The sequence below is a fragment of the Haemaphysalis longicornis genome, unplaced genomic scaffold (assembly GCF_048455015.1).
Source record: "Haemaphysalis longicornis isolate Haplotype H1 unplaced genomic scaffold, Haemaphysalis longicornis Haplotype H1 scaffold_3, whole genome shotgun sequence".
NCBI classification, from domain to species: Eukaryota; Metazoa; Arthropoda; class Arachnida; order Ixodida; family Ixodidae; genus Haemaphysalis; species Haemaphysalis longicornis.
The window spans coordinates 150,401,241-150,428,986 of record NW_027526335.1 but is presented as its reverse complement, the minus strand read 5'-3'; the positions used below and the strand labels follow the sequence as shown (position 1 = coordinate 150,428,986).

Sequence of the window (27,746 nt, the reverse complement as noted above, 5' to 3'; positions counted from 1 at the left end):
GACCATCCAAAGCGTTTCGCTGTAAAATGTTTCACATACGGGCGCAAAACAAGTTCATACGACCCCTTTTGTACTTTTTGGCCATCTGAAGTGTTTTGCAGTCAAATGCTTCACGTAGACGCTTAAATCAAGTTTGCATGATTAATTTTGTATTGTTGGGCTTATCTGAAAACATGCGTCTAGGGAAATAGGCAGCTGAAAACGTCGATTGGTCAACTCGCGTTACATCACTAGCATGTAGCCCTAGCACGACGCGGCATGCTCCAGAATTAGCATGTTAGGATTTTTTTTATACGTGTTTCGTGGCAAAACGTTTCACGTGCTGACCTGGAACCATTTCAAAACATCAATTTCGACGTCAAGGTTCACTTTTGCCATTAAATGAACCTATTTAAAAATATCAGCAATTGAAATTTTATTTGTAAGCACAAAAAACATCAAAAAGGATGCCACATAAACTGGTGCCATTTGGCACGGCCTGTTGACTTTGTAAACAATACTTGGAATCGCACAATGATGCTAAAAATACAAAGAAATGCTGTGCAATGGGGACGAGTATACGCATTGATAGCATGCTTAGCAAAATAGTGCTATAACAGACACTAGTCATTCTAAATAACTGCAAAACTGTGACCCATCTTTTTGTCACGTCTGCACTGCACATCAAAAAATAGCTATGGAAATGAAGGCAGGCTAATACATGACAGACAGTCACCTTGAATTTGTACAAAAGCAAAAATGTTTCCCTGGAACAACACTATCACAAGAGTTACAAGACGTACAGTGTAGTATTTAAGCCCAAAATAACAAGATTCAGTCAGAATATTTCTTGCTACAGAGATATTACAGCACCAGAGCAACATCTGTACACATAATTAAAGAACACACAAACACACACACACACACAGTGTCACGATAGAAGACATTCAGTAAGAACATTGATGAATTGATTGGTTGATTGATTGATTGATTGTGGCATTTAACATGCCGACACTTCACAGGCAATGAGGCATGCCATAGTGGAAGGCTCTGGATTAATTTCGACCACCTGGGGTTCTTTAAAGGAGCCATGAAGAGAAAATACAACTTCGTTTAATTTGAAAGAACTAGGATTTAGTATCTCACTCAGCTCCATTACAGCCACAAAAGATGTTTTTTTAATGAAAAAAAGCAAGAACTATTTAAAAACTTTCAAATTTTTGCGCCACAGTGACGTGTTATGAGCAAGAATGACGTCATACGGGCCAACAATAAAACAATTTTCAGTGCATTAACTGCATGTTAGCATTCAAGTGATGCGGTCAAATGGAACTAGAGGCCCATTACAGACGTCCAGTCGTGTCGTCGTGACAGGTCAGTTAGGCGGCCGCCAATCGCACAAACAAGGTTCCGTGACGTCATAGAAAAGTTGAGGGAAACTGGCTAGGGGGTCGCGACTGCTTCACACATTTTCTTTAATATCTCCATTATTTGTTCGAAGATCGCGATGATATTGGTATCATTGTTATCGGGACTAAGCAGTCTTTCTAATAAACCCAACTTGTATTTTGTCTTCATGGCTCCTTTAACTTGCGCTGAAACTTGAACACATGGGTGTTTTTGTTTTTTGTCTCCTTCAGAAAAGCGGCCGCTGCGGCCGGGAATTAAACCCGCGTCCTCGTGCTCAGCATTCAGCAAAAACAGATACAGTTATAAAATGTAACTTGGTAAAGTTCTACACTTCCAACAAACAGAAGCTTTGGAGGGCATTACATATGATCATGTGCAACTTTTTCATGCGCACAGGCACGAGTTGCTGTGTACAAACACTTTTGTGGTTTCGTCCTTTAATGTCACTATTGCCCACTAGAACTTTGTAAAGTTACTTGGGTTGCACAAACATCTGAATGGCAGAAAAGACACTGTACTTGACCCTGTATGGTATTGGACACAATCCTTTCAAAAAGAAAAATTAAAAACACTTTACACAGGTGAACTGCACTGTCGACAGTGGGCTGTAAATGTGTGCGCTATTAACAAAACATGCTTCAAAGGGCTACTTAACCACAGACTAGCCCTCTATTGAACTTAACCTAATCTAAGCTAACAGAACCTAACCTAACCCAATCTAATCTAACCTAACCCAAAATTACTGAGCACACCACTCCCAGAAAAATATTTAAAAACCTACTGCCTAAATTTTCCAGGTGTTTATGCCCAAACGGCAAGCTTAAATGAAATTTTACCAACGTTTTGTTTAAAATTGGGTCTCTCACCTTCACGACAAAGCCAACTTTCTTGTAAGAGCTCTGTATCTCTTAGTGTGGATATATTGGGGGAAAAAAAAAAGAACATAGCACAACTGACCACCAAGACAACTACATAAATGCGCAAGGTTTCACTCACTTGTCATAATTAGTTCACAGAGAGGTTATAAACATTTCGGAATCACCGCTGGCACGGTTGGCACAATGTACAAGGGACGAGCAAGAAATGCCCATTGTGGACATATGAAGCCATCCCAAAGCATGCCCTTGGGTTGGGCGTGAAGTTTGTGAGGAAGAGGGACGAGGTGCTTGTGCATTTTCAAAGATGCACCAATTCATTTCACATTTTTTTAAATCCTGAACATAATTCCTGCGCACTTACACGCCATCAATGAGTTTATAGGCTACGGAGGAGAGATTCTTGCAATTCAGCACCTTTTCACGCACTTCCAGTGATGGGAGGAATGAACTTCACTGCACACACAACAGATGTCGCCATCACACCAGTCATCGATGCGTTTCACAGGAAGTGATATGCTGACATGCGCAAAATCAAGCGTGTTACTATTTCGAGCAGCGACATTCTGTAGCCAAGTCAAAGCAGGCCAGGCATCTACGGTGCTATGCAGAACTTTGACCAAACATGGCGATAGGTTTCCCTCCGCACATAAACTGACCTAAAAGTTGCTAAACCACCCTTATTTACGAAAAGATGTGTGTAGAACTGATCTACCAGAGCAATTTTCCAGTAAAAAATCCCGGAAATAAAAAAAAAGAATTGCTGGGGCTCGAACCCAGGACGTAAGCGTTACAAGCCCCGACGCTACCCACTAGTTCGCAGAGGCCGAACAGCCAGATTGTTTTAGCAGTTTTGGATGGTGCTAGGTGTAACAGGAAGTGCCCAGAGTGCACTGACCTGGTAACGGAATGTCGCTTCCAAACTAGCACAGCACTACCTTTCACATCATTGCAAATGTCCTGGGAAAAAAGGGTACAGCTATGCAATCTTTTCATTTGATGTACCTCTGTTACTACAAATTGCAATGAAAAAATTCTTGCAGAGGAACAGTACTCAAACTGCACCGTATGTGACTCAATGTGCTCCACAGCACTAGTGAAACATATTTCAGAAACGGCCTAAAAGAATAGGCTGCAAAGTACAATCCGTGCAGGGTTCAAGTGAGGTGCCAATTTAGGTAGGAGGTTGATTGATTAACGCGGTTTAACGCGCCGACGCAACGCAGGCGATGACGCGTGCCGTGGTGGAGGGCTCCGGAATAATTTTGACCACCTGGGGATCTTTAACGCGCGCTCGTGGGCGTTCGTAGTGTTCTCATCTCATCGCGAGCTCAATGCGCTTCTTTACGAGCAGGGTAAAGCGTAGCTCGTAGCGCGTTGTTTCTCTAAATTTGCTATTAACGTGCTCTGAAATCTCGTACACACGGGCGTTTTCGCTTTTTGCCTCCATTAGAAAAGCGGCGGCTGCGGGCGGGAATTGAACCCACATCCTCATGCTCAGCAGCAGAACGCCTTAGCCACTGAGCCACCACGGTGGGTTAGGTAGGAGGTTACATACAAGGCTATTCAGAGAAGAATGTAATACCTTGTACAACTTGTGGCCTATGCAAAGATATTGTAAAAAAGCTACAAACCCATAACAGGGGACTTCACTCAACAAGCACAATTCTCATTGAATGTTGTCTACCACACTGTTTCCATTCCAGATCGCCGACTTGTCCTCCACCTTTGCTGTGCTGGTGCATCCGCACAATGGAATGTGTCATCAGGGTACGGCAAACTGGCCTGCATGTGTTGTGGTTGTTCATGAACGGGCAGACCAGGCCTTGCCAGCATTTGCTCCATCTGATCAGTGCCTTTTTAACACTAAGCACAGGAAATCACCAAGAATCACATAGACTTGTGTCCTTTAAAAACGGGAGAACCAGATGCGAGATGTCTCTTCTTGTGACCCAATGTCCGTTAGGGAACATGACGTTGTCCAACGAGGCATGCGGTGAATCACAGATTTCATCGTAGCGTTCCGGGCTGCAGATCTTTCCTTCACCAGCTCCTACCTTTCTTGAGTGCAGTTGAAGAGGACTTGAGGACTTTTTTTCTCTAACTTTGTGCCGGTCACCACTCATAAGAAGCTTACATCACGGAGTAGTTGATTGATTGATTATAGGGTTTAACGTGCCGATGCAACGCAGGCGATGAGGCGCGCCGTAGTGGAAGGCTCCGGATTAATTTTGACCACCTGAGGATCGAAATCTCGTACACACGGGCGTTTTTGCTTTTCGCCTCCATCAGAAAAGCCACGGCCGGAAATCAAACCCGCGTCCTCGTGCTCAGCAGCACAACGCCTTAGCCACTGAGCCACCGCGGCGGGTGACATCACGGAGAAGTCACTTCTGGTTTTACCACAGCTCGAAGTCCAAGCACATTCACTTCTTCTCGGTGATTCTGACAAGTGACCTGTCCCTCACGACCTTGTACTGCATCAGCTTGGCATACCTCTTGAGCAGCCTGCGCCAATAACAGAGCACATCCTCCATCTGCAAGTGCTTCCATATGAACTCGTAGCCTCGCTCGGCGATCGCCATGGCGACCTCGTCGTTCTCTTTCGCAAACTCCAGAAGCTCCTCAACTTCATCAAGGTCCACCCCAACGGGGATGTAGTGGACCCAGGGCTTGAGTTGCGGGTAGAAGAACTCGAGCCACTCGTCGCCCACGTGAAGGACGAGGGACTTGCAGAGGAAGAGGTGCTTGAGGCGGAAGCTGGCCGCGACGCCACGGAAGTTGAAGAGGTACTTGTACTGGCAGTGGTCTTCGAAGCGCACCTCCTTGGCGGCTGGCCGTCCGAGGGTGTCCTGGTCCGACTTCCAGGCCTGGTTCTTGGTGTACTGCGCATCCACCAGTTCTGGCTTGCTGCGCGACAGGAGGATCAGCGGGTCGCGCTCCGAACTGGTTCGCGAGCCCCGGAAGAATCCGACAGGCTTCTTTCTGCAATCGAAAGGAAGATAAACACGGTGTTGTCACATTTAAACCACTTTAAAATTTTTATAGTAAAATGCTCACTCGCTTGCGCTCAAACTTTGCACAAAGGCTGGTGATTACTTCGAATTCAAGTAAACGACATTCTCACCTGTCGTAGCCCCATTTGCAGTGACCAGTGAATGCACGATGTGGAACAATGGTTCAATCTATTTTTGCCTCCCATGAACCGGAATCAAGCACTCCCTTTTGGCACATACAGAGGATGCCGGCATTCACTGATGGGTGTACAAGGGTCACACTGCATGAGGCTACAGTAGGTTGATTGATTGATTGATTGTGGGGTTTAACGTGCCAACACTACACAGGCGATGAGGCACGCCGTAGTGGAGAGCTCCGGATTAATTTTGACGAGCAGGGGTTATTTAAAGTGGGCTGAAATCTTGCACACATGGGTGTTTTTGCTTTTCGCGTCATATCAGAAAATCGGCCGCGGCGGCCGCGAATCGAACCCACGTCCTTGGGCTCAGCAGCACAACGCCTTAGCCACTGTGGCGGGTGCTACTGTAGGTGACAACAGTTTTTGTTGCAATGCTTTTGCAGCAATGCCTGCTTTTTCAAGGTGCGTTATGGCAATGTCACGGTCAACATTACTTATAGAAATGACAAACGTGCATGGCTTCCTTCAAAGACCGAACATGCTTGTGATGATGCTACGTATCACACGAGACGGGATGTTTGGAAAAAATTGAGCTCATAATAGCCGAGATAAGGTTGCAATACTTCATACACAACTAATGACGCAAGGCACACGTCGTGTTCTAAGATAAAATCCCCCTCCACAAAAGCAAGCATAGTAGGGGTACAACAGAGACTTGTAAGGAGCTTGTGCTGCAGCTCGACTCCTCAACAGCTTTCTATGCTTTCGGGCCTTAGTTGCTGTGGTGAACAAATTATGGTGGAAGGACTCTGGGCATTTGACATCACGTTCTGTAGACTGCTACAGCCGTGCAGTCACAGCTTAGGACGCTACAAATGCGTACTAACTTCTGACCATTTGACATCACGTTCTGTAGACTGCTACAGCCGTGCAGTCACAGCTTAGGACGCTACAAATGCGTACTAACTTCTGACCATTTGACATCACGTTCTTTAGACTGCTACAGCCATGCAGTCACAGCTTAGGACGCTACAAATGTGTACTAACTTCTGACCAGGTGGCTTTGACAAGCCATCATGACTCACTCACTGTCCCGTTATTATTTCACTACGCTGTCATAAAGCATTTACAAGTAGTATGTATATTGCATGGTGGGATTTGCCTCTGCTCCACTTTTTGCCTCGCCCTAGAAGACTGCATGTGCCGACTCTTCCTATCGGTCTTCGCCACCACTGCCTGTTCGAATCAAGCAATCATTAAAGTGACCTATAAAACTGTAATAAAACCGTTAACTAACCCAGCCATCAAGTCAGGTCCTGCCTGACTACCTGTTAGGAAAAACTTAGGTTCCAGGGTTCAAAAAAGAAGCGTGGAGTTTTTATCCGAGCACAGCCTTTGAACGCGTCGACAGATACAGTAAGTCCTCGCTATGACGCCGTTGCTTTATTCGAAGTGTTTTATGGTCCCCCCTGCAATGCATAGGTGACCGGTAAAAAGCGCAAAGGCTCATGGGTACATTGTCTGCTCCCGCGGAGTTGCGCCACTTCCGGTTCAAGAGCTCTCCTGGCCTTCCGTACACCAGCAACTTTCACGCGCATGTTGTTTATGTTTCCGCACACATACACACACACACGCAGACAAAAAATGCTCATGTATCGCGCATTCACTGAAAAACAATGGTTAATCCTACCAGGGGCTTCTCTGAAAGGCAAGCTCTCTGTGATAAATAAACAACACGCACACATGCACATGGAAGCCACCAACGTTAGGGAGGGAAGGAAAAATCTCGAACCGGAAGTGGCGGGAGCAGACGACGTACCCATGAGCCTTTGCGCTTACCGGTCACCTATTGTGAGCACGTCGCCTCCGCTTTTAACGAACTATTGCTTATAACGAAGTCAGTTTATTGTTCCGCGGACTTCGTTATAACCGGTGTTCACTATAGTCGCAATTTACCCAACTGAGCTACACGCTCCTGCCACGTTCTCAAACGCTGCACGCTCTTCCCACAATTCCACGCAAAGCATTAGGTAACCACAGTGAGATTCCGGAGGAGCATCTCACTTGTCCCAGGTCCAGGACTGTTCAGCGGCCTTGGTGATAACGTCGCGTTGCAGGTCCCAGCGGCCTATGCCCGTCGGGTAGAGGCTGATGGCAGGGCCACCCGCCCAGAAGGTCCACGCCGGGTACATGATGTCGGCGTAGTCACGTGTCTTGCTGAACGAAAAGACGGGCAACGGTTCGAGTCGTCTGTGCGCCTGAGGCCAGTCGCGAGTGTTCAGCACGAACTCCATGTCCGGCAGTTCGTCCACAAGCTTCAGGATGAAGTGTTCCACACCGAGACAGCGAAACGGAAACATGCACTCTTTCGTTCTGTACAGCTTATGGTTCACGATTTGGTAGAGAACGCCCCTGGGCTTGGAACGCTCTACGAGCTCGGCGGTGATTCCGCTGGACCACGGCTCCAGATCACTGTCGATCACCGATGCGTGACACGAACAATCGTCGCTTTCGAGTTCCTCGCACGGAACGTAGGCCTCCAGGCTGTCGTTAATGGCCTGTAGGTACGGCAACCACCGGCTATTTGCTGCTTCGTAGTATTTGTGTTTTTCGTGCCGGCTGTCCGAGGCAGGGCAAGTCGCGTCATCGTCGCCACTCTCGTCCGGACGATCGCACGCTACATGCCCGCCCTGAAAGCAGCCGAGGAGTAAAGCAAACGAAAAGCAAAACGCTGTTGAAAGCCTCATAGTTTGGCAGTGCGACGAAAATCACAAACTCCCACACATGCCCACGCACTTCATACAAAACCACCAAAACTCTTTGTCGTCTGTCACTCTTTTAAACCCGAGCCGTTGATTTACAACGAAGGTTTCGCCTTAACTTAGTCCTTTATATTTTTTTCCAAAGCTACATCTCACATCTAAAACTTTGATTTGTGTAATTTAATTGTGTTTAAATTTAGCATATATTAGTCTTGTAAATTTAGAAGGATGATTTACCTGACGCTGGTGGCGCCTTTCGGCGGCCTTGCGATGACTTAATCCTGCCAAGACCTCTTTTGCGGCACGTTGGTGTCCAGCGCGTATCGGCAGCCGGTAGGTCGTAGTATTTTTATTTCTAAACCACCATTCACGGCAACGACCTTTAGCGATACATCATTAGGATTTATAAAAGAGCCGCCCCTTATCCTTTAGAAACATGAACAGTGCTTACTTGCGCTGTCACAACGTGTGATGCAACGGGAGGAGCGGCCGACCTGTCTGGCCGCAACAAAGATGTCCGTGCACCACACTGTCAGCGTTTATTTTTGGCTCTTTTAGCTCTTCTCTTTTCTACCGGCCGCGTGCAACACGCCGCGCCCTGGTCACGTAGCCGGCTTACAGCGATCCCCAAAGTCCCAGCATCTCCATTCGTTTCTGGCGGCTTGTTTTACGTAAGCGGCTGTGTGTCCTTTCTTTTCGCCGTCTCTCAGAGTTCAACGACATGGCACAACCCCATCCACTCACGCTCGATTCGGTCTGGCTGGACAAGGCAAAGTATGACGACGCCGAGCAGCAGTACCTCTGCTACCTGAACAGAGATCAGCTCGCCAAGGTAAAGCACCAAGATTCCTCTGTCGGTTTCGTCGCTCGCTTTTTCTTGGCGCTGAAAGCTGAATAATCGCTGCTGGAAGCGGGGTCAGCATGCGGGCACTTTTGCTGCCTACTGAGCTTTCGCTGGCCAGCGCTGCGAGAAAAGTATTCGCCTTGGTGAACGAAACCGCTGCCACTTTAATCGCACCCCACGCAGCGTTGCTTAAAGGGGCCATAAAAGCAAAAATATAAGTTCGGTTCATTAAAAAGTCTGTCTTGGTATAACAGTGATAATAGTTCTATCGAAAACCTTGAACAACTAATGGAGGTATTAACGAAAACAGATGCACCGGTGGTGACTCCCCCGCCAGAGTCCGGAGATTTCTGCATGACTTCACGGAACCGTCCTTGCGCAATTTGCGGCCGTTGACCTAATCCACCGCCAAGAGACATGCCTGGACCGTTGTAGTGGGGCCTCTACCGTGAAGTCCGCACCGCCAGCCAGAACTGCGGAGATATCAAGAAAAAATACGAAATGGGTGAACTTTGGGATCAAGTGCGGAAAGGACAAATAAGTAAGCGCATTAACATATGAATAGATCATTCGTGTTTATACTCTTCAATCATCGGTGATTGAAGAGTATATTTTGATTCAATCTTCAATCATATTTTAGGGATGTGGGCGATTGTTGGCTTCATTTAGTAAATTAAATATTTCACCCCTAAAGGCGGGTGGGGGACGTTTCGGGGTAGGGCATCCTCTCTGAACTTTACGGTAGTTCCGTTTAATTGTATCTTTTTAATACTTACGGGCGCTGATAACTGTTTTTAGTTCTGGCCAATGTTGCATCACCTCTGCCCATATTATGTCACTGTAGTGGGGCATTGAGAAGTTTTAAGTGCAGAGCACTTTATGGGCTCAACTTGTTGTCTTCGCTTGCTAACGGTTGATGCGACTGCCGGAATCAGGCGGCGCAGTGAGATAACGGACCCAAGTAGAGCCTTCTGTACCGGCGTCAGGGGGTCAACGCTGAGGCTTCGAAAACCACGCGGTGTGAAAGTAATAACCGTTCGAACCTCGTGAACCGCTGGCGCTTGTCTTACATCTCCCCGTTGTTTAGCGCGAAGAAAACCGCAGTACATTTCAGCCAAAATCTGTGTGTATAACCAGCAGCCCCCGCGTTCATTTAGTTAGGAACGCTCGTTGGGTTGGTTTTTACGATAGTAAGTGAAAAAAAGCGGCCGCGCAAGAAAGAAATGACCTGTTCGAAATGCCGCAGAAAGGCTTCAGCTACGCAGGAAAAAAAATGGCGCGTTAGGAATGATGCAAAAGAGCTCCAGCATACGAAATTAAAGCAAGCGCTGGTGCAGTTTCAGGCAGCTGGTGCGCAAGCACTGCGAAGGCGGGAAATTTGAAATGCAGCAGTGAGCTTATAAGGGTGCTGCAGCCCATTCTGCCGAATCACTGCTCTGCACTTCAGACAGCTTTCACATTGAGTGGAACCGCCTTAATTTTTTCAATATTTCCCCGCATTTTTTCTGTTGAAAAACCGCCTTTCGTTGCTGGAATAGAGCTGAATGAGTTTTCAAAAGCAAGTTCTTTCAAATTGAACGAAGTGTTCTTTTTTGTCTTTATGGCCCCTTTAAAGTTGCTGGCGCTGCATGAACGCCAAAGGCTAGGTTCTCTCTCTGAAAAGACCAGCAAGCTCTCGTTGCGTGCGAGCAAAGTGTGTCACGGCTGCCGAGTGGGCGCTTGTGTTCGCGCCACCCGTCTGAGAGTTGCCTTGTTCTTGTCTCTCTCTCTCCCTCCAGGCTAAGGCGTCTTCCCAAAGTACCTCTCTAGTCGATAAGATAGCCCAGGCTCGGCAGCAAATTAAAAACTCTCTGCAGTCAGTGAGTAGCACCTCTCATTGCCTCCTACCTGGCTGCCCGTGTGGCATTGACGTGTGGAGGTTGTATGTGGTAGGCCTGCCATCTCGTGCGAGCCCGAGGCATGCCCTCCTCCCCCATCATTCGTGCCGAGTTGCGTTTTCTGCGCACGACCTTTGCTTTCTTTTGTAGGCGGCTGTGGTCGTGTACGAGTCATGACTGTCCGCTGCGCAGTCCTTAGTTTATATCAGTTTCTCGTGTTGTCCCAGCTCGATCATCTAATTACATTCCCGCCTTGTCTTCCTTCTAAAATTTTTTTCCCCCTCCCCGCAAGCTTTCTGAATCGAAGTGGTCTATTTAAAAAAAAAATGTTGCAATTCGTCATGTCTGCCAACAACGGGGGATTTCCCGGTATGTAAAGACCCGACATGCGCATGAACTCTTCTGCCTTCTCTGTGGTGTGTCTGCAACTACTGCAGAGCTTTCCTGTTTCTGCATGCCCTACTAGCTTGACCCTTTGTTGGCTTGTCTTGTCTTGGTGTCGATGTTGTCCGGGGCACCTTTTGGGGTGCAGTCTTTGCAAGGACGAGAGCGAATGGCTGCTGTGGCCAAGCTGAAAGGGTGGGGTTGCGTTTGCTAGGCAGAAATGCACAATTTGGGCCCATCTGTTGAAAGCTTCTACTTTGAACAGCAGTAGTAGTATCGTTTCGTGCCCGTCCGCAAAGTTTAATGGCTGTGCCACAAGACCTTTCGTGAGTGCACTAATACCGTATGCATATTCTAAACGCACCACCAAAAAACACTGTTTCTGATTGGGTTCTAATGACCAGCTATCAATTGAGTTCAGTGGTGCCACTGGCTTCGCAAAGCATAGGTCATGCCATGACTGCCTCATTTGAGTGGAGTTGGTTTCCTGTGAACTCTATCTATTGCTTGTGAATTTGGTTTGTTATTGAGCCTGCAGAACCCAAAAAAGCTTCGTGAATAAGGTGTGCATTCATTACACATGACTTCCTTGGCCTAAGCCAAGGAACTCTTAGTGGCCGCTTTTCAAATTTGGGTGAAAAGCAAAAATGCCATAACAGTATTTGAGCTGGGGCTATGCTAGACTTCCACATGGTCTGAATGAGGCCGTAGCTCTGCATTGGTGCCTTTTTATATAGAAAGGCATGGCTATTGTTAGAACCTTGAGCCCCAAAATTGTTTGCGCATACCTAACAGTGAAGGGATGTGGAAGAACAGCTTGGAGTGAATCGAATAATAACGGAACTTTGCCGTATAATAACGGAATGGGGCCAGGAACCCCTAGTTTCTGTCGTAATGTCAGTGGCAAGTGAGCACTTTCTGCGAAACATCTTTGCGGACTGTACCCCAAAACGGTCGGGGGACTGGAATCGCAGGAGGTTGTGTTCAGGCATCCAGAGCTTAAGTCTTATGTTTTAAAAACGCTGCTACCGTTTGTCCCCTCCCCCTTTTTCCTTTTTGTCTTTCTTGGCCTCTTTCCATATCTGTCAAACTTTCGCTGTCAACCGATGTCATTGTTGTCATCCCTCCACAGGTCAATTTTTTTTTACATACAAACTGCAAGTGCATTGTTGTGCTTCTGCATAGAACCAAGGCATAATGTGATTGCTTGGTTGTGAATGGGAGCCGTTTTTTTTTTATCCATCAGGTTATGCGTAACATGTAAGAAAAAAAACATTACCTGTTATTGCTTCGGTGTAGACAGTTGCTGCATATGCCACTATTGTTCAGCAAGATGTACGTTTGAGGCAGAATGTAAATTAGCTTACCTCTAAATGGTTGGTTCAAGTATCGCCTGGCAAGCAGGTGTAAAAAAAGTCAGTTTATCCAGATTATCCCAACCTGTGTCTTGCACATTTGGGTATCCTAGTTCATCTGCAAAAGACGAATATAAGGCATTGCATTTTTATAGTTTTTTTTTTTTCACATCTTGTTCAGCGTTCTCTTTAAGACTGCATTGATTACAATTACTCCAATTGACGTTATCTGCTTCAGTTGTAGGTGGGACGAATATGAAGTAACGGTGTCTGTGTCCGCAGACTTCAACCTTTGATCAATCGCCTTGTTTCTATGCATGATGCCCCTTGGAAAAATGTCCCTTTGTGTTTGTGCACTTGCTCTGTCTTGGTTTTTTGGCTACAGTGGAAAAGCCAAAGTTGTGAGCGTGCATCTGTGTGCCCTGCTGTGTTGTGTGTGAGAGTTGTGTTGTTCATGCCTGCCAGTTCCTGGTGTCTAGGTACAACCGCTGAGGCTGTGTTTCATCTCCTTCGAAGCGCAGTGGTAGCAGAAACCACAGTGGAGCTGATAAACGCCATGATGTGGGAAGTGAGATGCATATTCCCGCGTTCTCAGGAGAGGACACTATAATACCCCTGTCACACGGCAGATGTAATGACGTTTAGAGCCAATGTCATTCGCTCTAAATGTCATTAATTTTGCGCTACTCGAGAATACCGAATGGCATTTTAGGCGAATGACGTTTAGCGGCTAACTGAGGTTCGGGAGCTCATTCAGTAGCCAAATGAGTAGCCTCGACAGCAGTGGCGCTTCAATAGGGAAGAAAGTTCAGTTATAAACCCAAGAATACTAAAAACTGTTAGCAAACGTGTATTTTTTTTTTCTTTTTCAGATAGACAAAAACCCTAACAAAAAAAACTTATCCCCAGTGCACGTGCTACCCTTATACGGATTTTTTGCGGACTTGTCTCGGCTTGTAATGTCAACAGATGTCACCTAAACCGGGGATTTTGTTATTTTATTTAAAAAATTCTTTGTTTTAAAAAAATTTTATCTATGAAAACATTCTAGATGCACTTGAAATATAATTTTCAGACTTTGTGACCTCGCTCATCGTCACCGCTGTCACTATCAAATGACAGTTGTTTCACCATGTAGACCCACACGGCCAAACCGAATGTCATCAGCAGGCAATGTCATTTACTTTGAATGACATTATATTTGCCATGTGAAAGGGGTATAAGTTGTACTCAACGCTCTCTGTTAACAAGCTGTTCGACTGTTCTAAGGTTGGCTGTACAATATCACTGTGAATGAACGTCATTGTGGGCGCCCGTGTGACTTAGGGATGTGGCCTAGGACAGGTTTGGACTTATCATGAGAAGGGCAACTTGCCAAACTTAGCCTAAATTGTCCGCGCTGTGCACATTACGGTCCTCTTCCCACCTTTCTGAACATGCTCAGCCTTAGTGCGTCGAGTGTTGCTGGTGCTTTGCTGCTGGTGCCTCCTGCTTGGACTGGGACTTGCTGGTGGTTCTTTGCCGAATGCGAAAGTGCGGGGGTGGGTGGGGAGGAACCTGCGCTGATTGTGGGGTGTGCCCCGACAATTTGCAGGGTGATGCCGTGGTCAAATCTGGCTCTTCCCACGATGATGCCTTCCAAAAGAAGATTCTGCAGGAACATAACGATATGAAGAAGAGTAAGTTGGCGTGAGGTCTTTTGTCTTTATTTTCACCTTTTTCTTTCTTTCTCCCCCTTTCCCCTTCCCTGCTGCCTATGTTCATTGAATTGGACGAGTCTTAGGAAAGTCAGTAGCTAGAACAAAGAAGTTATACAGTGGAATCTCAATGATGCGATTATGGGTGATCTGGTGAAATTTCATTATTTGCAATGGGAAAAATTTCGGCTTTTGCGAACAGGCCTGAGTGGCCCGGTGGATGATTTGAACGGGCCGGCGAGGCGCCCGAGTGCCAAGCGAGCGACGGCAACATGTAGGCTCTCTCTCCCCTCTTTGTCGCTCTTTCTCCAGGAACGGCCGCGCTGTTGTTTCACGAAAACGCGCCATGCACACCACTGGCACGCTGACGCCACCGCAAAACCACCTACACGCTGCACGGGGCGCGACCAACCACGGCAACATGGTGGCGGCTTCGGTTGCAAAGTGGTGCGGGGCGCTCGAGCGGCCGCTTCCAACCGCTCTTTGAAATGCCGCTCAATGCACACACAAAGTTTCTTGTGCGGTAAATGAGCTAATAATATGGGTGCAAATGGTGCTATAAAACAACATCCGCTCCACTAGTGAAAGCGCCCATGAAATATCTGCTGGGGCGCTAAGCCTAAACAACTCCGGCGGACCCAGTCGGCTGTCTCGAGCACATTGAAACTGCCGCCATGAGGTGCACGCCTTCCCATTGGCGCAAGTCATCAGGCTCCTCCCACTGCCACACGCGTCGCGCATCATTTCCATAAATGCGACAAGTGGCGCATTGCATCCATGTAAACGGGGCTAATGTGCTAGGAGAGCGTGTTGCATTAATGCACCAGACGGGTGGATTTAGCCGTGCAAGTCGACTTTCTAAGTGCATGTAAAGGCGAGCGCGTCATGTTAGGAATTATGCCGACAACATCAGTAAGGCATGCAAATGCACCTTTGCATTTAAAAACATGTTAATCGTGTGTGAGATGCCAAACCTTGTGACTCGAGAAAAAAAAACGTGAACAAGTCGCGCCGGAAGCACCAAAAGCGCCAGAAACGCTGCTTTGCCTTTGATGTGCGACACCGTATGGCATCACCATCACACCCGGGGTAATGCGCCGCATGTAAACGCTAGTGCATCACATTACTTTTGATGTGCTAGGAAATGTGACGCGCTACTGTCACCTTCATGTAAACACGGCTACAGGCAGCTACGGGCGTGAAAATATCACGTGCGTGATGCCAATTCGCACGAATCACATGCAAAAATGCCCTGGTAGTGAGCTTGGGCACAGCGAGTGAGGAGGCGAAAGTCCAGAAAGGACCGCTCGGCGACATGGAGGTTTAAAAAAAAGCAGAAAAACATCGTGCATTTCTTCACGTGAGAGTAAGAAAAGGAATAAACGAAAACCTTTTTTAGGGCTCAATTTTTTGGTCTGTGTTGGTTCATACAATTTTCGTATGATACGAATATTTTTCGCAGTCCCTGGAGATTTGTATCATCGAGATAACTGCCTATTGCAGCAAACACAGGTGGGCGACTAGATGGCTAGGCAAAAAAGATCTGGTGGTCCCATGTATGCATAAAACTCCTCCAGCGCAACCACATGCACATGCGTGAAAAAAAAAAAACAGGTTGGAGAGGAGAAAGATTGGCTGGGTTTATGAATGACGTAGCTAAACTCTCGCACCATTTATTTCCTTTTTTAGCCTTTTGAAATGTACAGGTGTTGTCATGAGTAATTGGAACGAAGATTTGTGAATATCACAAGATATTTGTCTTACCGGCTTTATGAAAGCCATTACCGGTTTACGGGAAGCCTTTTCTATTAGGGAGGACTCCCTTTAAACGCGCACCAATGCAGCCAGGAAGGTTCCGGAAGACGAAATTTCTGCAAATTTACGAGTCCCTGTTCCAATTACTTTTGACTGCACCTGACAGCCTGACAGAAGTTTTGTTGGGAGTTTTGTGAAGTGGTCGCGTAATTGCTTGCATGTGGTGGGGGAGAGTTGTCGTTGAAACTTCCTCTTCCCTGTCCCATGTGCAAGAAAGAGTTGCTGCTTCATTGCCCGTGTGTGTGTGTGCGTGCAGCCCTGCAGGAGGTTTTAGCGGCCATGCGCAAGATGGAGACGCGCCTCTGTGAGCTTGAGAAACGGTGTTCTGCGGCGGTGGTGCCGGCTGCCAAGGTGGCTCCAGCTCAGGTGAGCTCACCCTTTCTTTTGCTGTTGTTTTTTGTTGTTGTTGTTGTTGTCGTTACAGTGGCTCAGTGGCTGAGGCAAGCTGCTGAGCCTAAGATGCGCTGCTGAGCCCAAGGACCCGTTCTCAATCTCAGCCGCGGCGGCCGCTTTTCTGATGGAGGCGAAAAGCGAAAACGCCCGTGTGCTCGAAATTTCGGCGCACGTTGAAGATCCCCAGGTGGTCAAAATCAATCCGGAGCCCTCCACTACGGCACGCCTCATAGCCCAGGCTTAGCTTCGGCGCTTACCGTATTTGCACGACTCTAACGCGCAACTTCTTTTTGCTAAAAGTAACCTTCAAATTTGTGTGTGCGTTGCAATCGGGCTCAAAGCCGAAATTGGCTTTAAAGCGGGCAGCTGCGTTTACATCTACACGAATGCTTCCAAAAATAAAATTCAATCCAATTAAAACAAACTTTTTTTTTTCGAAAGTTTTCTGAAGTAAATTTTATTGTGTGCTACAATTGGGGGAGTGTTAAATCATGCAAATGCGATACAACTCCAAAAATTGGAATTTATTTTTGTTTCTTTTAAATCCACAGCTAGTTGTAACATGTGTGAAGTGTCGAAGTAGTGACGGTGCTGCACGCGTGCTAAGCATTGAGATAACACTGCGTGGCAGTGTTTCAGGTGGTTGGAGGTATGATTTTTTTTTGCTGAAACACTTTGATTTCTGTGCAGTAGCGTCTTGATTCTGCTGAGGTTTGGAGTAGAAATATTACAGCTAGTCTTAAAGGGACACTGAAGTGAATTTGTCAAGCTCCCGTTTTTGCTTGCACTGCATAGACTGGCTCAAATTAACACACTTTTCATCGTTTATCCGGTTCACAAATCGGTAATTACTTTATAAAGCGCGAAAGAAGAAAAACTACTATGCGCGGTTTGCGGCGGCCGCACCAACTAAAGCTGTGACGTTAGGAGGAGCCGCACCGTGATTGGACGATGCCCAAGGTGAGCAACCAAACAAGTTTCGGTTTCGGTTTCGGTTCTGTAAAACACAACCGGTGGCGTTGTTGGATGGGCATTCTCAATAACTCAGTAATCATCGTGTACCGCGCTTCTGCCATGTTGTCAGCTGTAAAAATGCATAAAGATAAGCCTCCCAGGACGGCTTGGAATCGTAGCATTCACTAGCCGAGGCCTACGCAGTGCATGGACGCCCTCCGCGTACCCGCAGATGCCCAAATGTCATGCGCTTTTCCCCCATATTTGGAGCTTGCCTCACTCATGCCTGTACCGTAAAAAGCGTGTTCGCACCAGGCCAAGGGTCTGTTCATTCTGGCCTGTGCCCACTGCCCGCAAGCAGTCGGTGCTTATGGCAACAGCACGCCAACGAGAACTCGCTAGCGCGCCAGTGCCAGCCTGCGCGCGTTCTGTGAACTAGTTCGTGGAGCCATGAACGTTGCGGCCCAAAAAAAGGTGAACTCAATGTAGAAAACATCGGCAGAAAACGAAAAAGTTAACTTACAAAAAAAAAAAAAAGCACGTACCCGCGGGGATTCGAACTCGTGACTTGCAAAATACTTGCATACCTAGCGCCCCAGACAACTAGACCACGGGGAGGGGCTCTGCTGACCTTGGTAATATAGGGTATATATTGTACAACCAGTTTACACTTTTATTTAGTTTTGGCATTTCAAGCAGCTTAGGTGACTATTTGTTGTATTGCGCTCGTGCAGTAAGCGTCGCTTGAGTTTCCACAATAGCTCACGTCTAGCAATTGCATTTCGTAGACGGAAAAGCGTTCGCAGATGCGTAGTCGTGCGGCTGACCGCTGTGCTTGTTCGCCCAGCGCAAAAAAGTGCTTCCCGCACCCTAGTTTTACGCTGTACGGTAAAAATATCAGTTGATTTTATTTCCTTAGTACCTATGTTGACTTCGCTGACTCTTCTCCCGCCTTAAAGAGGCCTTATATTTTCCTACTGGCGTACCAGTCACCGAAGCGTCACATGTGCGCTTGTGCAGCGCTTGTGTGAAGCGACCTTGACTTGGAGCTAGATACAGTGTACAAACTAACCAAGTAAAGAAAGGCAGATTCTTCCATTCACAAACGTGTCCTGGCTTCGTTTCAACTGAGCGAACGAATTGCGACGACCCGTCGGCGGCCGGCGGACGAAACGCTGGGCCGACTGACTCTGTCTGAAGGCCGGGGAGCCGTGCAGTAACGCAGCCAATTGCCAGCTCATCCCCTCCTGACGTCACACGAAAACGCCGCAGAAAATGGGCGAGCGTAAAGAGAGGAGGACAGCATTTTCGAATTAATTTTTCTACTAAATAAAATCGCGTAAACGCGCCCAGGGTGGTCGAAACATGGCCTGGGGACTCCGGACTACAATTTGCGCAAGTAATCCCGCAATGTTTACATATCACTTCAGTGTCCCTTTAAGGATGGATGCCTCTCTGGGCTTGGGAGCCTAAGCATATGTTCATGCGTCATTTGTAGCATCTTTTGTTCGCTTTTTCTTTGCCAACATACAGTCTACGCTCGTTACAGCGGATCCGGCAACAACGGACTTTCGGTTACAACAGACCATTTCGGTTGGTTTGTCTGGTCTCCATGCATTTTAAATGGAGTCCACTGCGCTCATAACGGACCCGGCTAGAGCAGACTATCGGCTACAACAGACTAAATATTAGGCGAAAATTGTTTCGACTGAATTTTTATAGCGGACTTCCGCAGGGCCGGCACCCGATGTGCTTTTTCTTTGTTTAGTTTGGCAAGAAAACTGTTATGTTTGGCTACATTGCTGGCAGCTTGGTCGTTGGCGCAGCCAAGCCAGCGCCAGTGACATTTTTTTTTGTGCGACCAGTGGCATAAGCGGCAGGGTAGCTGATTTCACAGTTGGATAAGTTAAGCGTAATTAACGCTGTTGAACATGGGGGAAAAACTGTCGACATCGCCAGAAGTACAGGCCTGTCTAAGCAGACGGTCTGCTCTACCATCAAGAACAAGGCCGCTGCCGATAAACGCGACTCCGGTGAGGCTATCGAATACTCAAAGTGGTGGCATTTACTCGAGTTCCCCCCGTGGGAAGATGGGGGCGGGTTTTTTTTTTTTGCATTTCAACTGGGTTTGCTTGTTGCTGGGTTTGCTGACAGAATGTGGCCACTGTACCAGAGAATGTTACTGGAATTGGTTTTTACAACCTCCTCCTCCTTCTCTCTCTCTCTTCCACACCAAGGTTGCCAATCACGTGCCTGCCAAAAAAGAAGCCGGAGGTGACGACGACGATGTTGACCTCTTCGGTTCTGACGATGTAAGTCTCCTTCACAACCATGGTAGGAGTGTCTGGCTTCTATTTGTTCCTTTTATCGAGTGAAGGGACTTGCTGCTTAAGGGGAGACGCAGGTCTTAGAATTCCGAAATTTGGCCAAAAATATAGATTTTTCAGAACCGCCATTTTCGGAAAGTAGAGCTATTTTTCTCCAGGTTAGCCAAATATCCAGGCCCAGGAGTACGTATTTGAGCCGTAATATCAATTTATAGCACCGACGACTGCTAAAATCAGCTCAGATTCGACGTGAAAATAGCATTTTTTCGACGACTCGCCGCTCGGGCTCTACATGTGCTATAGCATCCATCTTGGTCTCATTAGAAACCCTGACTTTTCGTTTTCAATTCCCCGCTAGAACCGCTTTGTTTTGTCTGTTGGTTGCGAGTGAAACCGACATAGAAAAGAGACTGAACATGCCACGCCGCCCAATTGGCTGGGCGCCGTTGGGTAGTCTGCTCGGCACTCTCATCACAGTGCAACGGCTCACGTACTCGTCTATGCCAGGACCGGCAAAAGCCCTGCACAGCATAAAAATAAAAAATAAAATATATCTATCCATAACTGAAAGGAAGGAACTGTTAAAAGCACCTGGAATACGCTTTTCTGCGTGTCTTGCGGCAACTTACCGCGAGAACGGCGCCGAGATAGAGGTAGGCTTAGCGCCCCCGCGGGCTGCTGAGACGACGTTAGCAATATGGTTACGCCTGAGGGTGCACTAAGGTGCGTCTATCTTTAGATCAGCAGCAAGAAAGAAAAGAAATGATAAAGTGGAAGATGCCGCTTGCCGACGCCGCAAGGGAAGTGTGTGTTTAATCTGCTGTCGACGATGCCGCGGTGGTTCGGCCCGCATCCCTGCGCACACTTCCTCGTCGGCAGGTTACCATACAGATGAGCGATTTGAGAATGATACATGTGATACATGTTCGAAGTGTGCACAATGTGCAGTTGTGACGTGATATATGAGTAGATTAAATCGAAAACGTGGTTTTCCCACCTAGCCAAGCGCATGCACGTCACTGAACAGTGGGGTGCATTCCGTCACCAGCCCCTTTGTTGCAACTCATTTCACGCGAGGCAAATCCAATTTGATTGCAACAAATGAAGCAGTAACATAACAGAATAAACGTTTACTACTGTGATGCACGATCGGCACCTCAGCCTTGGTTGCCAAAAAGTGACAGCGCGCTGCCAACAGCGTCAAAATTGAAGCAACTTTCTGGCTTTGCTTTTGTTCAGTTTTCTGCCAAGTGCCATCTGTATACAGAGGATTTCATAATTTTCCTATCAGCTGATTTCAGCAAACTTGGTATGCTTGTGTTGAGCGCAAAGAGAGCTACATTGTAAGATGTTTTTTTCACATGCTCAGTAGATAAAACTGTCACTTCTAGTAAAACTTCAACTGTGATTTCCTCAGCTTCCCCTTTTTTGCATGTGTGCCTAGCCTTACTAGGGTTTCCTGTTTTTTTTTTTTTTTTCAAAGTACTTCTACAAACGTTATACCTTTGAATTCGGGATAAAATGAAGTGCATGCTGGTGCTATAATTGGCTCAGTGTATAATACGAGCTCATTGTAAGTTTTCAGGAAACTGTACTTGGCATAGTTAGTCTAATTTTATATCCAGTCAACTATCTTTACGAGAATATAAATAGCATCAGCATGCATGGCAGGTCTTAAGCTACACATCCATGTCATTTATTTTTGTAAAAAGTGAACAAAAAGCACCCTAACAGTCCGTAAGAAATTACTTGGTTAGGCTCCAGTATTTTCTTCATAACTCAAAAAATAATTGTGCCACCTGAAAACTAATTACATATTTCAAATGAGAAAGACAAAACACATATGCACAGCGATTTTCATTATCACGGACCAATTAATAAAAAAGTTTATTTTAAGACCAGTGTTGTCTCCCCTTAAACGAGCGAGACGCGAGGAATTGACTTCTGCTTGACTCGTTCGTGCAGGACGAGGAGGCAAACCAGGCGAGGGAGGAGCGCCTCAAGGCCTACCAGGAGAAGAAGTCCAAGAGTGAGTGCGCTTCTCATTGAGGCTCGCACGTGTTGTGTGTGTCGCGCTTGCCTTGAGTTGACCTCTGGGCTTGACCTCTGGGCGACCGCAGAGCCCCAGGTGGTGGCCAAGTCGAGCATTGTGCTGGACGTGAAGCCCTGGGACGACGAGACGGACATGAAGGCCATGGAGGAGAACGTGCGCGTCATCCACATGGACGGCCTCGTCTGGGGAGCCTGTGAGTGCCCGCCTCTTCCCCTCCCCTCCTCGCCTCCTCCTTGTCGGCCCAGAGACGGCGGCTGACTGCCGCTTTTTCCCCTGTCGCGACTTCCTTGTGCAGCCAAGCTGGTGCCCCTGGCGTACGGCATCAAGAAGCTGCAGATCGTGTGCGTTGTGGAGGACGACAAGGTCAGCATCGACGAGCTCCAGGAGAAGATCGAGGCCATCGAGGACCTGGTGAGTAGTCGGGGTCGTGCATCTCTTCTGCAGTTGTATGTCTCGTGTATCACTATCGGAGCAGTTTTCGAAGATGCCCTAAGGTTGCAGTTTGTGAAGTCCTGGCTATTTACCGATTACTTCTTCCTCGCCGGAATGCGGTTTTGCCAGACCCACTGGTGTGGTACCCCTTCTCGCTTTAAAGGTTAAGGTTTAAAGGGACCCTGCAACACTCTTTGTGCAGTGCAAGTAAACCTGTGCGACCTTTAGATTAGACTTCCGGGAACACCCGAGCCAAATATTACACGTGCACGTGAAGCGCTAAGCGCGCAAATCGCTGTGAAAGACGCGGAAAAACCAACCGCGCTCTCCAATTCTTCCCATTATGCACCCCTGGCATGGCCTCTGCGACGTCAATCGGGCCATGGCTGTCGTACTGGCTGTCGCTGGTCAACTTCGCGGCTAAATTCTGGCATTTCATGTGACGATCAGCCGTCGTCAGCGCTGTGTATGAACCTCTTCTATGTCTGAACCTGTCTGCATGCTTTTGGTGTTTCTTTAGTTTTGAGTGCGCGCGGAGTTTGAGTGACGAACTAAATACAGTGGAATCTCGGTGATACGAATTTCGTTGTGATAAGAATTTTCAAAATTCCCCGGCCAAAATACATTGCATGATACAGTGGAACCTCGGTCATACGAATCTCAAGGGGCGGCAAAAATATTCGTATCACCCGAAAATTCGTATCATCAGAAAACGAGAAAAAATGCAAATGTGCTGCGCATGCGACAGGCGGCGGCAATATGGCGTCGGCTCTTGCCGCGAAGAGGTGCACGTAGCTTCAGCAACCGCTTCTAACCTTTTGTTAAAACGGAGCTCAAGGTGTTAATTAAATTGCTCATGCGGGAAAGGAGCTGACAGTATGGGAGAAGCACTATAAAATGTCATCTACGCCAAATATCCGCCGCGGAGGTGGCCCAGCCAGCTGCTGCTAGCGCTCCGAAATTGCCGCAATCACAATGAGGCGCGCGTCTCCCCATTGGCGCAAGTCGCGAGGATCCTCCCAATGCCGTTAGCGGCAACCGAGGCAGAGGCTGGCGCCTGGGTGCCGGGCGAAATCGTCCACGCGGGCGTCAAAAGAACGCGCGCTCATCACCGACGCGACGCGCGCACACGAACTCAAGCGTGAACCGCATGCGATTCCGGCGCGTCGGCGTTTGCGCGCGCGTTCTTCTGACGCCCGCGTGGACGATTTCGCCCCCACGTCAGATTCTACCTCGCTCGTAAAATGACGCGCGACGTGTGCGGCAGTGGGAGGAGCCTGCCGACTTGCGCCAACGGGGAGGCACGCTCTTCATGGCGGAAGTTAGAAAGCGCTCCGGACAGCCCGCTGGCTCCGCCGGAGATGTTTAGGCTTACCACGGTGGCGGATATTTGATAGGCGCTTTCCCTAGCCGTGCGGACGATGCTTTACAGTGTCGTTTTCGGACTCATTATCAGCTCCCTTACTTCATAAGCAACTTCTTTTGTTCTTTAAAGAGCGGTCAGAAGCGGTCGGTCGAGCTACCCGCCCTACTTCGCGGCCGTTGACGCCGCCATGTTGCCGCGGCTTACCGCGCCGCGCGCCGCATGCGGGTGGTATTCGCGGTGGCGTCAGCGCACCTGTGGCATGCGCGTTTTCGTGAGCATAAAACACTCCATGCGGTTCACGCTTAATGATTTTGTGCCTGCGTGCGACCAAGGCCACACGGCCGCACAAACACTCCTGCCTCCCGTCCACGCCGCAGTCATCTGCTCGCGGTCTTGCGTGTTCGTATCACCCGCACCGGATGATAAATGCGAACGGATCATCCGAATTTTTTTACATTGCGTACAATGCATTTTGGCCGGGGAATTTTGAAAATTCGTATCACAACGAAATTCGTATCAACCGAATTCGTATCACCGAGATTCCACTGTATGTAAAAAAATTCGGATGATCCGTACGCATTTATCACTCCGGTGCGGGTGATACGAACACGCGAGCCGCGAGCAGACGACTGTGGCGTGGACGGGAGGCGGGAGTGTTTGTGAGGTCGTGTGGTCTTGGTTGCGCGCGGGCACAAAAGCATTAAACGGGAACCGCACGGAGCATTTTCTGCTCACGAAAACGCGCCGCGCACGCCACAGGCACGCTGACGCCGCTGTGAATACCACCCGCATGCTACGCGCAGCGCCGTAAGCGGCGCCATGGCGGCGTCAACGGCCGCAAAGTAGGGCGGGTAGCTCGACCGACCGCTTCGGACCGCTCTTTAAGATGCCACTTAGGGAACAAATGAAGTTGCTTGTTCAGTAAGGGAGCTGATAATGTGTTCGAAAACGACACTATAAAGCATCATCCGCGCGGCTAGGGAAAGCGCCAATCAAATACCCGCCACTGTGGTAAGCCTAAACATCTCCGGCGGCATGGAGGCAGAAAAAGTTAGGAGACGGCATGACGTCACGCAGCTAGCCTTCGCAAGCCCAGCTCCGTTGAAGCCGCTCCCTCCGCCGTTTCCCTTTCTCAAGCCGCCGCAGTCGGCCCAGCACGTGACCTCCATGGTCGGGTGGGCCGGCGGCGGCGGCGGCGGTCTCCGACTCCGGCGCATCTCTCGTGTTTCGTTGGCGGTAGCTTTTCCCCGTCCTTCCTGCATTTTTCTGCTCGGCGATCTCATGCCCGCGTGCGGGCAGGAGTGCCGCGTACGTGCGGAAGACAAAAGCCGTGGGAAAAAAACCAACATATAGCAGGCTTCGTGACAACGGGCCGCAGAGCAGTTTCGAGCAGACGAAATTGAAGACTGCGTGGCGGCCCATACAGCAGCGGCGCAGTGGGGTCACGTGGTTCAGTGACGCCTGGGCCATCTTCGATTTTACTTTTTATGTATAGGCTTCACGTTCCTCCGGCGGCGCCGTCTCCTAACTTTTTACTTCCTCCATGTCCGGCGGGGCCAGCGGGCTGTCCGGAGCGCTTTCAAACTGCCGCCATGAAGAGCGCGCCTTCCCATTGGCGCAAGTCGGCAGGCTCCTCCTACTGCTGCGCGCTTCGCGTCATTTTCCGAGCAAGGTAGAACCTGACGTGGGGGCGAAATCGTCGACGCGGGCGTCAAAAGAACGCACGCGGTTCACGCTTGAGTACGTGTGCGCGCGTCGCGTCGGCGATGAGCGCACGTTCTTGTGACGCCCACGTCGACGATTCAGCCCGGCGCCAGCCTCTGCCTCGGTCGCCGCGAACGGCACTGGGAGGAGTTTCACAACTTGCGCCAATGGCGAGACGTGTGCCTCATGGCGGCAATTTTGAAGCGCTCGCAGCAGCTGGCTGGGCCACCTCCGCGGCGGATATTCAGCGCGGATGCTTTTTTATAGTGCTTCTCCCACACTGTAAGCTCCTTTCCCGCATGAGCAATTTAGTTTACACCTTGAGCTGCGTTTTCACAAAAGATAAGAAACGGTCCCTGAAGCTACCTGAACCTCTTCACAGCAAGAGCCGACGCCATGTTGCCGCCGCCTGTCGCATGCGCGGCACGTTTCCATTTTTTCTAGTTTTCTGATGATACGAATTTTCGGGTGATACGAATATTTTTGCCGCCCCTTGAGATTCGTATGACCGAGATTCCACTGTATTACACTTTCAACGAGCCCACTCGACAACAAACGTTTATTGCTCCAAAAACGCCCTACCAGCCTGAGCGCTTGCTTGCGAGCAGGCCACCATGCCTGCTTTTTTGTGGCACCAGACCGGAAATAGAACCGTCCACGTTGCGGGGAAAAGGACGAAACTCACTGGCCTGTGACATATCGAAGGCCGCCGAACAGAAACGCTGCGCGCCGCCCCCCTCTCCGGGAGAGAGCGCGCAGCTTTCGTCGCGTTGTCTGCAGTTAAGTTGAGAGGGAACATTTATGCGCAATTTTTCATCGCACGTAGTTTTGGTGATAGTGAACGGATTTTCATAATTCTTGCGGGAGGAGTTTGCTGGGACAATAGACTTTGCATCAAAAGAAATTCCGAGTAGTTGATGGTAAGTGTTGCAGGGTCTCTGGACCGTAAAGACAAAGTTCAGCTTTGTTTAAGACAAGCTACGACATTGTTTAATTTCAAAGAACATGCCATTGGTAACTCACTCGGCTCCATTCCACCCACAAACGAAGGTTCTTCTAAGATTTCGAACTTCGCACTACAGTGATGCAATCAGGGCAGGATGGATGCAATATGAGCCAGCACGATAAACATTAGTGTTAGTGTGCGAACGGCTCGTCAGCATTCAAGTGATGCGATCAAGTGGAACCAGAGGCCGCACTCCAATCGCCCAGTCATGTTTCTTGGTTCACCGACCACACAAACAAGATTCTGTGCTGTCATATCGAGAAATTGCCGGAAAGCGGCTGATAGAGTCACCACTAGTTGTAAAATCTCGGTTATTGGCTGGGTGTTTGCGATAAAATTGGCGTTGTCTTTCGGACAAAACAGTCCAAACTTGTATTTTGTCTTCGTGGCCCCGTTTAACCTTTTGAGGGTTTTTGCCGTATATGTGTGGCGGCGGTTTTCTGTTCTGCAAGGTCCTTGTCGTATGGGCACGGTTTCAACCCTCCATTTGAAATTTCGCGCCGTAATGACGATGCGTGATCACTGGGAGGTGCTGCACAAGCGTTTAAAATTTGATTCTGCTACCTTCTTGCGGAGATAAACAGAACTCTTTAGCACTTCAGCGCATCACGCGGCCTGTGTCAATGCCTTTTTGTGGTTTCAGTTTCGCCGCATGATTGCAATGGAGGCACGCGAAATTTGATTTTTATCTTTATCGCGGCGGCCGCTTTTCTGATGGAGGCAAAAAGCAAAAATGCCCGTGTGTGCGAGATTTCGGCGCATGTTAAATATCCCCAGGTGGTCAAAATTAATCCGGAGCCCTCCACTACGGCGTGCCTCATTGCCTGCGTTGCGTCGGCGTGTTAAACCCCAACAATCAATCAAATCAATCAATTTATATCTTTATCGACCCTCCCTTGTAGGGGGCGGCAGAAGTTGATTTCTGTCTGTATTGGCGCTGCTCATAGCTTGTTTATAACTAATTTATAACCATAAAGTAGTTAAACTATCTGAGAAAGCTTATAAAAAAAATGTTCAACCCTGGACCACCATTAGGCGGTCAGCTTACATATTAGCTGTGTGTGAAAGTATTCATTGGGATGTTGGTGAAACAGCACAAGGACGGGGGTGGAAAAAAGGACACTACAAACGCTGTACTTTTCACATAACCAACTAGCCCAAATTTAAGCTTCACTCATTGGCCCTCTTATTTCTTGCAGGTACAAAGCGTGGACATAGCTGCATTCAACAAGATCTAAACCTGACCCGGAATGGCTTAATAAATTTTGTGTCGTTTTTGCACAACCAATGTCTACATGATCATCTCTGACTGGAGTGTGTTCAAAAATATTTTCTAATACAGTGAGACTTCGTTACAAAGTTTCAGGGCAAGGCATA

The 27,746-nt window shown here is 48.2% G+C and overlaps 2 protein-coding genes across 3 annotated transcripts; one reads left to right on the top strand and one right to left on the bottom strand.

Annotated features, from left to right (window-relative positions):
• Positions 1-390: 390 nt before the first annotated feature.
• Positions 391-8,266, bottom strand: LOC144175119 (O-glucosyltransferase rumi homolog). The gene is made up of 2 exons (XM_077704200.1): positions 7,465-8,266; positions 391-5,249 (listed from the first exon to the last, which is right to left on the bottom strand). Exons 1-2 carry the CDS (start codon positions 8,145-8,147, stop codon positions 4,691-4,693), a joined length of 1,242 nt encoding a protein of 413 aa, XP_077560326.1. The 5' UTR covers positions 8,148-8,266; the 3' UTR covers positions 391-4,690.
• A 129-nt stretch (positions 8,267-8,395) lies between these two features.
• Positions 8,396-27,655, top strand: LOC144175118 (putative elongation factor 1-delta). Of its 2 annotated transcripts, XM_077704199.1 has the most exons (10): positions 8,447-8,495; positions 8,873-8,994; positions 10,785-10,865; positions 14,217-14,301; positions 16,391-16,500; positions 19,719-19,793; positions 21,774-21,837; positions 21,929-22,054; positions 22,157-22,272; positions 27,569-27,655. In XM_077704199.1, the coding sequence occupies exons 2-10, from the start codon at positions 8,884-8,886 to the stop codon at positions 27,605-27,607; spliced, it is 807 nt and encodes a 268-aa protein (XP_077560325.1). In that variant the 5' UTR covers positions 8,447-8,495; positions 8,873-8,883; the 3' UTR covers positions 27,608-27,655. The 2 variants fall into 2 exon arrangements, with proteins under 2 accessions (XP_077560324.1, XP_077560325.1); XM_077704198.1 differs by lacking the exon at positions 10,785-10,865 and having other exon boundaries at positions 8,396-8,495.
• The last annotated feature ends 91 nt before the right edge of the window (positions 27,656-27,746 follow it).

What these genes read in the sequence shown, in the direction of transcription:
- LOC144175119 (XM_077704200.1), bottom strand. Translation starts at nt 8,147, where the DNA reads ATGAGGCTTTCAACAGCGTTTTGCTTTTCGTTTGCTTTACTCCTCGGC. An exon ending in CAGTCCTGGACCTGGGACAA is followed by an intron (nt 5,250 to 7,464) that starts GTGAGATGCTCC and finishes TTTCGATTGCAG; the next exon opens with AAAGAAGCCTGTCGGATTCT.
- LOC144175118 (XM_077704199.1), top strand. Translation starts at nt 8,884, where the DNA reads ATGGCACAACCCCATCCACTCACGCTCGATTCGGTCTGGCTGGACAAG. An exon ending in TTAAAAACTCTCTGCAGTCA is followed by an intron (nt 10,866 to 14,216) that starts GTGAGTAGCACC and finishes GACAATTTGCAG; the next exon opens with GGTGATGCCGTGGTCAAATC. An exon ending in CGGCCTCGTCTGGGGAGCCT is followed by an intron (nt 22,055 to 22,156) that starts GTGAGTGCCCGC and finishes TTCCTTGTGCAG; the next exon opens with CCAAGCTGGTGCCCCTGGCG.